Source organism: Mytilus californianus, unplaced genomic scaffold (genome assembly GCF_021869535.1).
Source record: "Mytilus californianus isolate M0D057914Y unplaced genomic scaffold, xbMytCali1.0.p SCAF_8, whole genome shotgun sequence".
NCBI classification, from domain to species: Eukaryota; Metazoa; Mollusca; class Bivalvia; order Mytilida; family Mytilidae; genus Mytilus; species Mytilus californianus.
Genome location: NW_026262734.1, coordinates 33152835 through 33171950, shown reverse-complemented (window position 1 = coordinate 33171950; position 19116 = coordinate 33152835). Strand labels below are relative to the sequence as shown.

Below are 19116 nucleotides of genomic sequence, written 5' to 3'. Positions count from 1 at the left end.
AATCCATTTGTATATCATTCTATTCTACTATTCTAAAAATAGTGCAATGCAAGTGCATGGTGGACACTTTTCTGTAAAAATTCGATTTTTCTAAGATTGGATACGAGTAGGCATTCATATTTTCCCGCAAAATCAATTACAGAGTTACCGGTCCTTGACGGTATTTTCACAAACGTTCTTTGAGATATTCTTCCGCATGCTTTAACACAATTTTTCGGTACGTGTGCATTGATATTATCAATGATTTTTTACTTATATATATATATATCTAACTACAAAACATTTTCATATTATTAATTTATGTTGTAAACAAAAATATGTTTATCAGTATTCATTGAAGAGATGTATTTATATCAAACGATAAGGAATGTTATTTTGCACTCGTTTATGTGCGCGTATTTATCATGTTTATAGATCGGTTACAAACCCAAAACTAATTTACATAATGGAAATCTAGGCGATAGCAATACATCGGGATGACCTCAAGGTCATCGCGATGTAAAAATAATCGTGAGCTTTGAAGATAGATTCTTTTATTCTTGCAATGCTTAAAAAAGATATTGTCCTTCATCAATCCACAAACAAACAAACAAACAAACAAACAAACAAACAAACCAAAAGACTTGGAAAATATTTGTTTTCTTAATTCCACATTTTATTAAATTCTAAAAAAATTAATATGAAATAAAAGCCATATAAGCCTACATACCCCCTTGTTTTCCTCCTCAAAGACATGAATCACCCAATGATCAACTTATCTTTATTAACTGCAGAACATGCAATGTTGATTTCAATTCGTATTTAAATTTTACACTGGATTATAAAGATTTGGTTCAAATAATAGCCAGTAAATTAAATCTTATATCAATCTTATCTATCAATCTCTTACTTTAAAACTTCAAAGAATTTAAAGTGATTTTAACAAGGAAAATTATCACGGAATACCTGTCCAGACAATTAGTAAAGTAAGGAAGGTAATTTAATTGTGAGACCCAAGCAAGGGACTTGGACATCATAGGATAATGATGAATTTTTTGAATATCGATGTAATCTTAAATTCTATTTTAATTTTTGTGCAAATATCTCTTAGGTAAAAAGATATGTTTAAAAAGAGAAAATAAAATATTTTTGAAGTAATTTTAATCACACATTTTAAAACACAATCAAATTTAATCCAGCAGCAGTAATATCTAATAGGATATATTCTCCCCAATAAGATGAAGATGTGAAAAATTAAAGGTGGTTTAGAGAAAATCGCATCTGCTTACCTCAAAAAGTCACTGAAGCAATATTAGAGTAAGAATATGTTTGAGGCACATGTCATTTAGACAGCACCCAACAATAGATGGTAACTAAAAAAAAATCAACTTTTAGAGGTCACTCTATAACCTTCAACAATGACCAGCAATTTGACATCATAAGTTAAGCTCTAAGAGGTAGTTGTAAAATGATTCAGAGAAAATCACTGTAAAATTTTTGTCCATCAATTTAACCTTCAAAGTAACTCCCCAATGAAGCCTCAATGATATAAGTAAATAAATATTGACAAGTTGAGTGGATAAATAAAAGTCTATTACACCTGTGTTGTTGACCATTACCACATTTTATGTACAGTAAATGTCTGATAACACAGATACCTCCATTCTGAGTCACAGCGCTTTTTGCCGTGAGATGGCCAATTGGTCCTAACCTTATCGATTAAGCATTATAAACAACTCTCAAACGTCCATTTTAAGACATATCTAATAGATTGGCATTGAAATAGGTATTTATCAATTTTGTCTTCTCACATTAAATTCTCTTAAATTTGACTTTAAAATTGACCAGATATAATTTCATCCTCTTTTCACCTGCCAATGACTTAGTCATGGAAACCTAGCTGTCAAAAAATTACTGACTACTTAATTGGCCTACATATCAATCATGATTCATATAATTATGGGACTATGCTGGATAGAGTTCCTTGTCTTTTGTAAAAAATAAATATACTATGAATTTGTTAGGATTTTAAAATCTGACAAAAAATGTATTTGTTTAGAAAAGTAGACAATCTTCTAATTCTCACCATTATCTTATTTTTAATTTATCAATCATTTAAAAGAATTACCTGATCGTTTTTTTTTTTTTACTTATAAATTAAAAGCATAGTATAAATCAATACTTTGACCTTGAAAACATCACTATTATAATGTATATGTTTGACTTTGATGTTGTAATAATTATATTCAGTATTTATGTTGGACAAAATGATTGTTTAAATATATGTATCCCCAGCAGACAATATTACAATCAATCAGTCAGTTTACCTATAAAGTAAACTTTAGTCCAATTTGAAATGAAACCAAAATTTAATGCTTTGTAATAGCATATTGCCTCAGTTAAAAGTTCAGAGTTGGATCAGTTAAAGTCAGAGAACACTGCATAGGTTTGAATAATTTAGCCTATCAAAAGTCACTTTAATATTTTACTGAGTCTGATCTTAAAACAAGAATGTGTCCATAGTACACGGATGACCTACTCGCAATATCATTTTCTATGTTCAGTGGACCGTGAAATTGGGGTCAAAACTAATTTGGCATTAAAATTAGAAAGATCATATAATAGGGAACATGTGTACTAAGTTCAAGTTGATTGGACTTCAACTTCATTAAAAACTACCTTGACCAAAAACTTTAACCTGAAGCGACCAAAAACTTTAACCTGAAGCAGGACAGACGGACGAACGGACAGACAAACGGACGCACAGACCGAAAAACATAATGCCCCTAGGTGGGGCATAAAAATGTAATTTACATGAATAAAAGAGAGTTAACATCAATGAGACAAAAAAAAAAAACCAAAGACAACATGATTAAGATTTAACCATTGTCAATATAATACATGTACTTCCATGATTTAACATACCGTATTAGAAAGTGGAAAATTTTCGTGATTAGAGTTAATTTTTGCTAATTTTTGCAAAAAAGATAAAATTGTCATAATATTTCATTTCGACATTAATGCAAGATAAGAGTCTGGAATAAGAAAAAGGTGAAAATAAGATCTTTTGAACACGTCTGGACTTTGAAATCACATATTTTAAGCTCCTTAAAAATAAAGCATTTTAGTCAGAAACGGTCTTCAATGATAGACCAGAGTCCCTATAATATGTCTAGCACATTGTGAAAGAACTTATAGAGACTGCCAACAAGGTCTGCAATAGTCAGCATATTCCTATGGGACAAATAACACTTAAAACAATGACCAGGGACTTATGTTGACAATGTTCAAATACAGCTTATCAAATATTGCCCTTGCAAATAAATACTCAGTAATGTACTCAAAATTGAATAAAAAAATGAATTTTATACTTACTTTCGAAATATAAAAAAGTTTGCTCACAAAAATCCTTCCTGCCAAATAATTATTTCATCAATCAAGTAAATGTAATGATTTAGTCACTAAAAGCTGCAAGCTACTTAATAAATTTCAATTTAATGATCCATAAATCATCTGCAATCAAAATATATTGGCAGAAAGTGGTAGTTTAATCAAAATTGAAGTGTGCATCTTAACTCTTTGGGTGTATAAATCTAGCATCAATCCTTGAAGTATCTGTTTTATTTCTGATAAATATTAATAAAACTAACTTTGAATAACCATAAAATTTATAAATCTGATTGACAGCAACAAGAAGAAAATATTAAGCTTCGAATTTCAATATAAGTGTTTTAGAAAAAAACTGCAAGGGGAGATAATTCTTAACTATAATTGTATTTGGAATAGTGAATTTGTTAATCCCCATGAATCATTTCATATATCTTTCAATTAATAATCATGCAATATCTGCAAAGAAATTTGAATTGTTTATGTTTTAAGGTTGACTGCACAAAATGAGGAAAATATCAAACCTACCTGAATTTTGAATAAAACAATTACACCAAGGAAACATGTATAATGTTGAAGTCAATTTCCCCTAGAATTTAATTTTCCAGACAGAATTCCTGCTTCCCTGAGGTCTAAATTGTGACTCTATCAGAGATTAAGACTACTTTTTACAATATGTTGGGTTAAGATATGAAAATTATTACCTGCAATTAACTTTATCTAGATCATAATACACCTGCCTCACCTGAGATAGAGAACAGATCTAACAGTACCCAATGGTACTTCAACAAATATAACATATGGTGCATAGACACACTATAAATTATCTTTCTTCTTGGCTCACTATGAAACTCAATAAGACAGTCATAGATTGCTTTTCAAAGCTATGATTGATAAGTTATTTGCTTTAGGTCCAGTTGCAAATATTTCATGCATGTTCAGGACAAGTCAAAGCTATGATAATAGCCTTATCATTCAGAAATTGCATGTTCCCCTTTCTGAGAATTTTCTGCAAGGGGACTTTATATTTTTGAAATACAAAAGTCAAAGACTGTCTATTCTTTACACTGAAGCTCTATACAGGACTTTTGTCTTTCTTTAAGAGGAAATTAATGCTTTCAATTGAAAATTCAAACAATCCTGGACCTTTCACTATTTAAAACAAATTTGATCCCCTGGCTTAGGAGAAACATCAGACCTGTCACCCCCACTTACATCAACAGATCCTCTGTTTCTATACTTGATGGACAAAACAAATATTTGACTTTATTAAGAGATAGAAGATGATGACAGCTTGTAATCTAGTATAACGTAAACTTCCTAATCAATGAAGTAAACAAAGAGTAAATACAGAAATTTGACAATGGTCAGTTTTATCTGTATATGGACTTCTGTTTAGTTCAATCTACTTATGCATTACACTACAAAATCTTTAAACATTGTTATAGGTAACATAGAGTTTTTCACATGTTTTGTTTCACATGTTTTGTTTCACATGTTTTCCTGCTTGAATCTCATTATTGGCCAAATTTTGTGCAAATAAGAAAAAAAAGTAATGTGTAAACTTTTAAAAAATTTGTTGTTCATCGTAATATGGCCATTTTATTTCCTGTTCATCCATCCACATACCCTTCCCCACTCCCCTGTATGACCCTTATTGTAAAATTCAGCATATATAACTATTAAGCCAAATGTTTGTTTTCTTTACCATATTCTCTTAAATATAAGTATATAAACAACAATAAAATTATAGGTTACATAAATTTGAAAACTGTTGCTTCTTTATTTTTCACTTCCAGAATTAAGTGTTATTGTAAAGTGAAAATAATTAAAATAATTCACAGTTTGAGTTATCTTTACTTTGCAGTACAATTTATACTACTCAAATTTTAACAGTTATGTGCATATTAGATATTTACAAGTACAAAACAAGAACTAATCAAAGTACTGAAGTACTGAACATCGGATGACCATAAGTTCTTGAGGATGGTCAAAAGCACTTGTCTCAGAAAAAAACAACATATCTCTTTACCTAAAACTGAGGTTAATGTACAGAGATATATTTTTTTCTGAGACAAGTTCGTGCGTGGATGATGACTTCAACTTCACCGTAATAACTATTATATTGTAGTGATACAAATCAGTATACACTGAGTTGTTGTTAATATTATATTAAAATAACAGTTACATATATATATGATTTGAATCCATTTGTATATCATTCTATTCTACTATTCTAAAAATAGTGCAATGCAAGTGCATGGTGGACACTTTTCTGTAAAAATTCGATTTTTCTAAGATTGGATACGAGTAGGCATTCATATTTTCCCGCAAAATCAATTACAGAGTTACCGGTCCTTGACGGTATTTTCACAAAACGTTCTTTGAGATATTCTTCCGCATGCTTTAACACAATTTTTCGGTACGTGTGCATTGATATTATCAATGATTTTTTACTTATATATATATATCTAACTACAAAACATTTTCATATTATTAATTTATGTTGTAAACAAAAATATTTTTATCAGTATTCATTGAAGAGATGTATTTATATCAAACGATAAGGAATGTTATTTTGCACTCGTTTATGTGCGCGTATTTATCATGTTTATAGATCGGTTACAAACCCAAAACTAATTTACATAATGGAAATCTAGGCGATAGCAATACATCGGGATGACCTCAAGGTCATCGCGATGTAAAAAGCAGTTTTTACAATGGCTCATGACAATTTTATTATATGGCACAAAAATGTACACTTCGGTGTTGACATGAATATCAATTATATGAAATATAAATTTCCTGTTTACAAAATTTTTAATTTTTTCGAAAAAATAAGGATTTTCTTATCCCAGGCATAGATTACCTTAGCCGTATTTGGCACAACTTTTTGGAATTTTGGGTCCTCAATGCTCTTCAACTTTGTACTTGTTTGGCTTTATTTTATAACTATTTTGATCTGAGCGTCACTGATGAGACTTATGTAGACGAAACGCGCGTCTGGCATATTAATTTATAATCCTGGTACCTTTAATAACTATTTACAGTATAATGTTGCAATAGGCATATCCACATTTTGGGATGGTTAGCAATTGAACTAGACTGGTTATAATTCCCTTTCTTTCTTTTATTTCTTTCTTACTAATTTATATGTTTACTGAAAACTGCCAGTATACTGATTGCCCTTGGACATGTTTGAGAAAGGTGTCAATATAATGGCAATATCTTGGTTATAGCAGTAAAAATTGTTAAAGGGTAAAATTGAAAAAAATTGAAAATTAGGAAGGAACATGTAGCAAGTCTGCAACTGAACAAGATAGTCCCCCCTTTTTACAATATCTAAATCAGATACCAGACTGACAATGATGCTGATACTGACTAAACAGTGGTATAGTTCAACAGTTCCAACGTCAAAGCAGAATAATTGATTGATGATAGCTGTGACATGTAATGTCCTGTGGCAAATATCAAATCCATGTTCAGGAAAGGAGGATAAGGACAAAAAAGTTCTGTTTCCTACTTTCTTCCCTACCTACCCTTAATACGCGGGCCGTCCCTAACACAATTTATGGGTGTTCTTGATTAAGCCCCTTTAAAGTCGACACATTTTGGTTTAGCTCTGTAAAAGTCCAGAACATTTGACTAAATAGTCGATATAAAATATTCAAAGAAAATATAATTACTTTAACTACCTACCCTATTTCGTACTGCTAGGTCAGGCATATCAAAATAAAATTTCAAAACCATCTAATGTAAGTAAAACTTTATTTGGATTCGGCATATTGACAAACAAATTAAACATAAGCTCTAATAAGCTCTTTACCGAATATGGAATATATGGAAGCTTACCTTGAGTCTCATCATATCAAAGCATTCAATAATAGTTCATTAAAAATGGTCAAATCCTATATACCACTGACTCGATGGACAAAAAAAATCCACTGACCATAACAGACCCATGTTTATCCCATAGGAAAATAAGTACTAATTGCTGATATTAAGATCAAAGTAAAACTGACCCAGAATCTATAACACTATGAAATTACATGTATTTGTAATAAACTATCAGTAATTAATGATGTAATCAAATAGATGTCCTGGCTTTCATCAGGGATACATTATGTTATCAAATAGATGTCCTGGCTTTCATCAGGGATACATTATAGAGTGGGCAGTAGAAAATATGGCATGTTAAGATTTTCATGAGGGATTGTTTTGGAAATAATTTTTGTTATGTTTTTATGAATAATAGAATTTTAAACCAAATAAAACATATGAGCTGTGTTGGATAGAAATCGACCTTATGCAAGTTCACATAGACATGCTCATGTGTAAGACTTTGATCGATTTTGGAACATACAAATACAAAATGAAGGATGAATATTGGTCTGTTTTGTAGGGTTTTTTATAAGAACTCAATTTTCAAACAGTTACGGACTTTGAATAAAGAAATTCTAAACCCAAAATAGGATAACAGATGTATTATGATATTCATTTGCATGAGGTCGATTTCTATCCGAGGCAGCTCATATATTGGGACGCCACTCACAATCTTATGCACTGCTTGTAAAAATTCTTTCTGCCAATTCATATGGAAATATAACAGTAAATGATTTATCAATGATTTCAATGTATACCACATATTTTGGGACCACATCAAACCATACCCAGTACCTGGCCTTGGGTAGAAGCAGACGACATCTTTTTACCAGTACTTAAAATTGAAAATAATCCTGAAAGACCATTAAATGAATAATAAAACTATCATCATTAATTCTGAAGTTAGAGAAAAACCTACCTGAAATTTCTGGTTAGAAAACATTGGTATTATTGTTTCAGTTCTGTAAAATGACTACTTCATACATGAAAAACTTATCTCCACAGGGACAAGTTGTATTCATTAAAAGTGGCTGATCAAATTAAAGGAAATAATTGTTGAAAATAAAATAAGGAAATAAAAACGTGACAATAAGAAAACTTATTTACCTGGCTTCTTGACATACCTTTTTGACTTCCCTTGTATCTGATTAACATTGTTCACATTAATGTTTGGCCACAATTCATTCCCATTTTATTTCAATTTTTACTGAATGAAAAGCACTTCAATGTCACAATGGAATTTTTAATAATTTCAATTTAATTATTTTAATTAACATCAAAGATAAATCTTTTCACTTATATTTTCTTGTCAATGTTTTTGTAAAACTTTTAGAGTATAAACTTCTACATTGTCAAAAACATAAAAATAGCCTCATAAATTAAGAGTTTTATTAAATTAAATCTAAAATTTATTAAAACACAATAAAACTCACATTATAATAATACATACCCTGGAACAACCTTTAAAGATCAACCGCAGTTGAAAAATTTCTATCAAATTTTCATCAACAATAAATTTTAATTTTTAACCTGTCAGCTCTTTAAAGTTTTTTTAAATTTCAAAATCATATCGGAAATCTTACTCATATAGTCATTCAGGTGAGATAAACACAACTTTTCAGAAGATAAGTGTAAATTTGACATGGTTTATTAAAACAAACATAGAGATTTACTTTTCAAACCTTATAAAAGTATTATGTCATGTTTTTCATAAAGTACTTGGGTGGTTTACACCACAAGGTGTTTTATTTCTATGCCACCCAACCATCTGTGGACAGGTAAAAATCCTTAGAATCAACATTAAATATGGGATTAAGTACTGGTCAAGACAGCTAATCAGCTAACATACAATTAACTCCAATCAGATTAGGGCAGATTTTAATTCAACCCTAATAGCATTGGATGTGACACTTCACATAAATATCGCATTAACACAGCAGTCGCCGTAACAGTAAATAACACCATTTTTGTACCTGACATCCCCAACTATTACGGACAGGAAGTTATAACCTTTGTTGGTACAGGTGAAAACGGCTACCTGATTGATTTTATATCAAAATAATAGAGATGATAAACTGAAGGAGAAAATTTCTTTTTAAAATAGATGATATTGATCTTGTTTTTACAATTTATTGGAAATTAATGAGAGTATTTTAAGTCCCAATGGATGAATTACTGCTGCTATTTATAAATTATCTCCAACTAATACATCCATTAATTAGCCCAACTAATCAATAGGGCTGTACTGAAAACATTTCTCATTTCTGGTTTGATTTTTTATAAGAATATTACTGGAATTTCCAAACTTGTTTGTATTCAATATAGAATCTATACTTTTTAAAGGAAAGACAGGATTTTTAAGAAAATATAGTTCTAAAGTCTGAAGAGTGGTAGGAAAGACAGGACTTTTTAGAAAATATAGTTCTAAAGTCTGAAGAGTGCATGGTAATTAAGATAGTGTCTGAACTATTATTATTTTGAATTTCCTCTATTTTTCAACATCAACTCATAGTTTTACTGTCAGTAAAAAGGTTGTTTACAGTTCAACTGAAGGAATTATATGTTCATAATGAACAAATTATATAAAATCAAACAGTTTTAGATCATCATTTTAACATGCAGAGAAAATATCTAGAATTATTTTCAATGTAAAGAACAACACTATATGATTATAGACAAAAATTGATAGGGTATGTGGTTGGGATTTACAACAAATGGTCCAGTTGGTACCAATATTACACAATACTTTTTTAATCTTTTTTAAATGCATGTATTGAGCACCATGCCTTTAATTTACAAATTCAAAAACAACCACTTTTTAAGGCAACCCAATAAGTCTTTACCCATATTTTTTATCTGATGTTTTTCTTTTTACCTAATTATTTTTGTTAACATTCTTATCTAGAAATTTACACCCAGACATTAACAGATGGTTTTCAGGAAAAATTCATCCATATATTGACAAAACGGCTATGTTATTGAATATCTCAGTATCTCAAAACTATGATAAAAATGAATTATCCTATTGCTTTCTCCAATTATTTAGGTTGTCCAAGCATCATTCCTTATCAATAAATCCATTTAGTGACTTTATAAACTTGCATTTTGAATAATTAAATAGACCACAACATATCAATTTCTTCATTTTTACATAGGACAAGCATCACTTGTTTCTGAAAAGCAAATTGGCAACATCTGCCAGGCAGTGTATCATTAAAACATGGTTAATCAATGGAAATATTTTGTACCTACTTAAAAATAACAGATAAATTGAATTCCTTCTGACTTTTACAAAATGAATATAAAAATAAGGAGATGTTGTATGATTGCCAATGAGACAACTATCCACCAAAGTTCAAATGAAGTGGATGTAAGCAATTATAGGCAACCATACAGCCTTCAACAGCTTACTTGATTACATCTATAGAATTATTTTTTATTATTTCATTTAATGGTGTTTTTCTGTAATAAGGTGGTCACATATTTACAGTGTCGCCTATTTCTGTAGCAATTGATTGTCATTTGTAACATATGGATGATGGCTTCACAGAGAAAAATTATAGAGATTAAAATCATTTAATCAGATCCAAACCATTTTTTGATAGGCTTAAAAACATTTATAACAAATGTACTTACACATTCAAACTCATGATAGGGTATTTATATGGCTATAAATATTTTTAGGATCATTTTATGTCCATGTTTAATGATTATGTGAAGGTCTTTTGGTACATAGATTTTATTCAAATCTCATTTTTAATACAGGCAAAATATCTTGTTAAGTTAATTTTCATCTATTTCAAACAATTAAAGCTAAAAATTGAAAGCTTGCGCTGCCATGATGCTTAATTGGTCCTGACTGCAATAGGCTGCAGTGTACTGATCCTGTTTCAATCAATGTAGCAATCATCAAATATGAAGAAGCATGTAAATAATGTTTATAATAGTATTGTTTTCAGAGAGGGGTTTGTCCAGACCCCTTGAACCTTCAGGCTAAGGGTATGATAGATATATAGTCTCTCCACAAATTTGTAGTCCAAGCCATCTGTCTCTGTACCCAACATATTTTTCAAATAGTTCTATCTCACTTACCAGTATCCATTATAGTGATGGTTTATTCTGTATGCTTGTGTTGTTGGGTAGCTGTCTAAATGACATTTCCTAAATTGTCTCACAAAATTAATAAAAATAAATACCTGACTTATCATTTTCTCAAAGACTACATCCTGCATTTTGAGTCCTGGGATGTTTACTGCAGCAAGGACTAAGCCTAAACTGGTGTATTTTTAATTGTGAATCATAACTTTCCCATTGATTATATATTACTAATTTCAATCATGATACTTTGTTTTATAGTGATTCACTTGTTATTCATCAATCAGTATCCATTAACTTATTGTTATTGAACCCCACAGGAACGTTTTCTGTTCAGGAAAGCATAACTGATAATTCTGCACTCTTACTATACATGGTGTATGATGGTGATGGGGGATCAATAATAAGTCATTGTTTTACCAAGATGCAAATAACTTATTATATATATGTCATTCCTTTCAATCTATTTAATATATTACAAAGGACTTTTACATGTAATATGTAAAAATAAGAAGATGAGGTATGATTGCCAGTAAGACAACTATCAGTTAAAGACCAAAGGACAAATGAATGAAAAACTGCAGGCTCACTAATGGCCTTCTGAGTCATAGAATGAGCAAAACCCATACAGCTACAAAAGATCTCGGGATGACACAATATGAAATAATTCAACAGAGAAAATATAGCCATCAAACTTCAAAAAAATCACCTTCATCTTTTATCAACAATTTTAATATTGCAATTTTTTTTACCCAGCTAAACAATTATGAATAATGGTACTAGAGGAAGAACAGAATATGACTGAGTGACCAAACATTTTACTAGGTCAGACTCATTCATATGTGCAAGACATTTGGATGAAAAAAAAGAAGCAAATTGATACTCACTGGAATAGTTTAACACAATGAATATTGATTTTTGTGAAAATTAAACCATTGTGTGTATTGGGTTTCATTTAAATATTATTTAAATACATCAAAGATAATCAAAACTTTAAATAAACATAAAGGATCAAATTTACCTGAAATAATGGATATTTTCACTGGTTTAGTTGTAAGTTAACAATATGTAAATTCCATCTATGTATTAAACAAATATTTTATAGTTAACAGTTCAAATAGACCATATTTTATCCTCAATTTTTTAACAGCATCCAATCAATATTGATGAAAACACTCATGTGATCATCAGCCAGAGTCTGAATCTTTGAAATGTTTTTTTCCAGCTGTAGAATTAAGGACATTAGGAAGCTCATTATTTTCATGCTTCATTACGATTTTTATTGGACTAAGCCTTCAGGCATCAGTTGAATTGTGGAATTCGAGAACAAAATAATTCATTAAAAAACATAAAAAAGTGGAATTAACCAGAAATATATTGATGAATCAGTAATTTTTAATCCCAAAGCATTTGTGTACCAGACTTCCTGTATTTGATTAAAGATGTCATTTCCAATTGAAGAGAGCTAGAGCTGTAACAACCAAATGAGAAAAAAACCACAAAAACCCTTTTTATCTCAAATTACATCTGAAAATTATCATAAAAAGGATATTCAGTAGATCACTAATAAAGATCAACCCACTCTCATTTCATAATTTCTTCCTGAATTTGCACAAAATATTTGCAGCTTTACATGCACACAACAATCAATCAATATTTTGTAAATTAACAGAAATTTTGATCATTATTGACAAATTCATAGTTTGGTTACTTTAGTTAACAGTTGGCTAAGAGACAAGAAGTAGTCCAATTTAAATTATGATAATAAATTAACTGCATGCATTCTATTATATATCAAAGTAAGAAAGTCATAATGATAAATTTGTGTATAGTTTTTCAAAGTCCTTCCCAAAAGTAGATTGAAAAACTTCTCAGATATAAATTTTAATTATTTATTTAATAATGCTGCTATGTGTCAAGCTCTTCTTATTATTTTCAATTTATATTTGAATTTATAAAAGTGCCCTACGTCAGCAGTATTTAGACTGAAAAGAATACACAGACAAGTCTTCTGCATATGCACAGGCTCTTCAACAAAGTAATGAATACTTATGGACATGAAGCAGGATATTACACACAGGCAGGTTCTGTGGGATGTCTTAAATTTGCAGTTTAGGGTACTAGCTTTTTCTCTTTGTGAAGGCCTCACTCCAGGGACTGAGATGAAAAACAATAACATTGCTATTCCTTAATTTGCTTGTGGTTTTGTCAAGTGGATGTAAGGATTGGCGCCAAGAAAATATGATATAATTCCCTTCTCCATTCCAAGTATATATAAAAGACATTGTCTGAGTTCTTGAACTTATTCATTTATGTGCCACTAATTTGTGAACTTTATACTATTCCCAGATGAAACCTCATAAAGTTTAGTTAATTGCAATCTGTCTGATTTCTTATGATTGATTCTAGAAACTGAGAAAAGTACCTAACTTTACACTTCACCATTTTTCATTAACTAAATTATTCCCACATAATTATCACTTCAACCACTTTTATGTCATTTCAGACAACAAAATCAATTTCTTCATTGTTTTAAGGTTTTGTCTTGATCAGTTGCCATGGTTACCTTTGACTGTAAATTTTTATTATTACTGTAATTTTCCTGTGTGATAAAATAGTAAATACTATCTGATCAGCCATTGATGGTAATAATCATAATTAAAAATGTCTTTTGAGTTTAGACAATAGTTAATAGCAGTACAGAGAAAAATTTTTTTATTGAGATTAAAGTTTTTTATACATATATTCTTTTTCTCTTACAAACATATAACATACTTTCCCCCCAAAAATTTGAAATTTTTAGGCAAAAGTTTTGAAGTTAGTTTTTTTACATGTAAAAGCATTACATTTGATACAAGTTATCAATGGTAAAAGATGTAAATGTTGCAAAATATTGAGGTCAAGTGTCACCTTGTTCCAAATAGACATTATTCTGGTTGTACAGAAACTTCTAGGATGGGGCATGTAAAAGGTACATAGCTATAATCACAAACTTCTAATTTCTAAAATCTTCTTGTGAAAATATTGTACAGTGGTAGTCCATTTGAATTTTTAATTGATTACTTCTTTGAGCATGGAATTTTTAGATGATTAGACTGATAAATCATCCAAAGGACTCCTTCACTGTGGACATTGTTTTAATTTCAAGGAAAAGATGCCAAAATTACTTAAGGATGTTTGCTCCTCTGTTTCAAAATAACAAGCTTTTTAAAAGACTGTTATAAATTGATAGTATGTCAATAAAGGAACTAAAAAAGCAGAAAAAAATGTATGGTCTGTGCTCGTTTTCGAGATATATGCCATTGAAAATTTGGCGGGAAATGATTCTCTCTAGACTTTTCATACATTTAACATTGTCATCCTTTTTCTTTTAAAACATATGAAAAAATAACAAGGATTTTATAGGATTTTCAAATATTGCTTTTCAAACTATATGTAATAAAATTGTAAACAGAAAAGTAGGGGTAAGCGGGCAAAATATTTTAATGGCACTACATGGATAAAACCAGAGGATTCAGAATATCTGGCAAAAATTCAAAAACAAGAGGAGCAAACATCCTTAACCTCATCTTTTCAAGGCCTCCAAACTTAAACGAATTCCCAATCTATCCTTCAACCAGAAAATAATTTTGAAATGTGTAAACCTCAATCTGATTGGTTGACTATAGTTTGCTTAACACCCAGTTGCAAATGTTATCCTGCTTGATCTTGCATGTCATGGCTAACGTAATAGCCCGCAGCCCTGCACATGGTGTTACCATATATATATAATACCCATTCCCTTGGAAAAATTGTATTAATTGAAAGAAAACCCAATCTAACATCAGAGGAATTGGTCTAGAGATTGTGGCCTATTTCATGTACTACTGAAAGGATTTCTTTATAAAGAATTTGTAGTTGTAAGTTGGACAATATAATGATAAATTTGGGCTACAAACACTATATGAATTTATAGAATCAAATTTCTTAATTTGCATTAAAATGCCTTTAACAATGATGAAAATTGATTATCTATCAAATCATAAAAGGTATCAAGTGTACTGTAAGGCCACAAGCATTGTAATTGAAACAGCTTACAAGTCATAACAGGGACAGACTTCCAGTTATGGTAGAGGAGCTTTTTACCTCAGCTGTTCAGAAAGTCATGGAGCAATCTGTCATTTCATACACATCAAAGAAGATGCAGCTTCATAAACGGCCCCATATCTAACCTTATAACCCAAAGGCATTTCAAAGTTTTCAATATCAAAGTGTGAAATTGCCGTTAGTCCAACAATACCAGTTCAGCTGACCTGGTGGGCCTTCAAGAGCACCTGCTCATAAAAGGTAAACATCAAAGATTAGTCTCACCTGTAAAAATACCCTTATAACGGAACAAACAACTCCCGGTCAATTGGTCAAGTGATACTGTTATCCTGCCATCCTGATATTGACAGCCGAATGTAACAGCTTGTTCTTTTGTATTTCATTATTGTTTCATTATTCATAATTCAAGCCGATGGCCATTTTAAAGAGTACCGTGTAAAGTAACAATGTGAACAAACAAACTTTTATCATAGAGGAACAATAAGCTATCTAGAACAGATTAACTTTATCTGTCTGTGGATTATTAGCTGCAAGAAGGTCTTGTTATAAAAATATGTATTGGAGATACCCTATCATTTTGGAATTTAGTATTTTTTTCCAACTTTTTAAAAAATCTATTGTGATTATATCATAAGACCCCCCAAAAAAGGAAATTTTCATTGTGAAATACATCTTATTATATTGGGATCATTAATTTTTAAAAAGAGAAAAGCCAGAATTTGTTTTTAACATAAATTGACATTTTTTTAAAAATAAATATTACATTTTTAAGGTAAATGCTCATGAAATTACTTACAAAAATAATATTTTCTAAAGCAATATCAAGTATATGCATAACTAAAATCAATTTCCCCCTGAAAACTACCTGTTTACAGAAATGACACTTTGTAATTATTCCTTTATATAGCCATATATAATATTCCGATTCAATTTTAATTTTTTTCTTAAATTGATTTTTAAAAATAATTTATGTAATTGATTTGTATACAGATACGTGTATCTTACAATACATACAGATTCCAGTCAGCTCTAAATTCCTTTAGTTATCCAATTATTTAAGAAATCAGTTAGAGTCAATTTACCTCACACTATCAATTCACGAACCATGTTCTACATGAATCAGGTAAATCTATTCGTTTAATTTCCGTGTAATTTAAATTAATTAATGATGTGGTCACTCACATCAAATCAAACACAAACAAATAAAGACACCTACCTGTGCATAATCAATGGCCTTGTCATCTTCTGGACATCGGAAAACTCCTGTGCTGTAAGCAGAAAACAAACTATTGTTATTGACCGAATATATACATAGCTTGTCGTTAATCTTCGCTAATATTATGCTTACTGGTTTATGAGCTAGTGATAATGATATACATCACATCAGCATCACAAATCTATTGTATTCACCTAAACATGATAGGACATCAACTCGACACTGGACGATTCTTTACAAAACTACTCAATTCTTTAATAAAACCCTGTCAAAAACATTGGCGTCAAAAGGGATAAATATCCTGTATTATATTCATGTTTTTATTCCGATTTGACAAAAACAGAAAGGCGGCCAGCCCTAAAACAAAGGGATAAAGCATGTCCTTACAAACTAAAGATATTCGTAACGGCCCAGTTTTTTCGACCATAAATATCTGATTGATTTAACTGTTGATAGACGATAAAACAACCAAACTTTATCCACTTACAATCTGAAGAGAAATTTAAATTTAACCGATTCTACTTCAGATGTACAATGTTTTCTTTATATGAAGGAAAAGTCTTTATTTATTAAAACAAAACTAGAAATTGTCTTTGATGAATATAAATAAAGGTTTAAACTAAGATAAATACACATATCAGCTTACGCTCTCAAGATAGGTTCAAGATTTACGAGCTACAAGTAAGAACAAAACATTAGAATTACTAATGTATTATTTATACCTTATATAAATCAACAAAGAAAAAATATGTTTGAAATGATGCCAATTTTTCCCTAAAAGAGATAAAACTTTTCTAAATTTGGCCTGTTAATTTATTCTTTAAAAAGAATCTTACCCAATTGTTCATTTTATCTCTCTCTAAATATAGTGAGACATCATCTTATAGCTATATTTATATTTAAAAGGAAACCTGTCAGATTATTGTCTAATTTTAGTGATGAAAGTTTTCTTTCATTGTTGTGAAACTTTCTTTTATGAGAATCTTATGCAATATTGAACTTCAACTTAAAGATAAAACAAATAAAACAAATATAGCTACTAAACAGAATTATAGCTGTTTTCAATTTTGAAATTTAATACCAATTTCAGAAAAAATATTGTAAGAAATAAAAACTTACTGTGAATGTTTCTTGATAATTTTCAAGCTAGCCCTAATAAGATCCTGTCTCCCAAATGCTGGAGGGTCCCTAGAATTGGATAAACCAGGCATATCCCTGTTACTTATAACACCCATCATAAATGATGTGTATCCCCGAGAGTTTCACAGACAAATTAAATACCAACACCTTACTCTAAGTTTGAATAAATTAAAAAGTTTTGTTAACATGTTACGGGCAGATGGACAGACAGATGTATTTATATTGGTATCTGATTGGTTGACAATGTTTTAGAGAAAACTTTTCGCACACGACCAAACGCTATTTGCCAAAACTCTTGTTGTTCCTGCATATTCAAATAACACTTCAAAGAAATTCTTTATAACTGTGCATGCTGTTATTTTCTTTTACAAACACTTGCCACACGCGCCTTTTACAGTTATTCATAGAAATTTTGTGATCTTATCTGATATGTGGGTATTAACCCACCAAATCATCTATTATAATTTTATACAAAAGATTTGGAAAATTTAAAAATCTATTGAATTTTACGACAGTCATTTGAACAGGAGTCCAGATTATAATTGCAAAGTAGTTATTATAAAACTGATTTGGTATGGTAATTATTGTGCTTCAGCGATCATTTTGTAGTGCACATACAACAGATGGGGTAGGTTCACTGGATTCAGAAAGAAGGGGCAATAACGGTCAATTTAAAATAACCTTCAAATTATTTCAGGTTCAAAATTTTGTAAAGCCACGTTTAACTCTCAATTTGAAAATATGACATAGATTTATAGAAACTTTAATAATAGCTCTTATAGCTATTGAATCTTTTAAAAATATAATCCTTTTATGAATATCAAAATTTTACCGAGATCCCAGTTATTAAATACAAAGTATATAACACATATCTCATTTCTTACATATATTCTTCTGTCAAAATCTGTGTAAGAGTTACTTCCCATTTTTGCTGCTGGTAATTAAAGGAAAGGTACTGTTTTTAAATGATAATATTACTAATAAGTGCATTAATATATCCCTGCCTTTTCTATAACATATATATTTTTGTGCCATGAAAATCTTCTGCTTGAATAAAAAAAAAGCAAAAAAAGAAGTAACTTTTGAAGGGTGCAAAAAAACATTCACAAATCAATCAATAACCCAAAATACTTAATTCTAATTTCATCTCAACATTACCAACAAAATATGAACATGCTAAGTGACTTTTAATACTTTAAAAAAAAATGTAAAAAATTATTTCGGCAATAAATATGTTTTAGGTTATAAACTTTTATTTCAATACCATGAAAGATATTTCCATAAAAGATAATTTGATACAATACTGTGAGCTAATTTGATACAATACTGTG

General features: G+C 30.0%; 1 protein-coding gene across 5 annotated transcripts in view; it reads right to left on the bottom strand.

The window, feature by feature from the left end:
- The window catches only part of LOC127711783 (TNF receptor-associated factor 4-like), a 70336-nt gene that overhangs the window by 17555 nt on the left and 33665 nt on the right, over window positions 1–19116 (bottom strand). The window contains exons 1-2 of one of the 5 annotated variants that reach the window (XM_052217912.1): window positions 17765–17915; window positions 16646–16697 (exon numbers count right to left, since the gene is read on the bottom strand). In XM_052217912.1, the coding sequence (XP_052073872.1) occupies window positions 16646–16697; window positions 17765–17883 (171 nt within the window). In that variant the 5' untranslated portion in view covers window positions 17884–17915. Of the gene's footprint in view, window positions 1–709; window positions 751–8167; window positions 8248–12364; window positions 12496–16645; window positions 16698–17764; window positions 17916–19116 lie in introns of those variants that run through there. The other 4 variants (XM_052217911.1, XM_052217915.1, XM_052217914.1 and 1 more) reach the window with 4 other exon arrangements.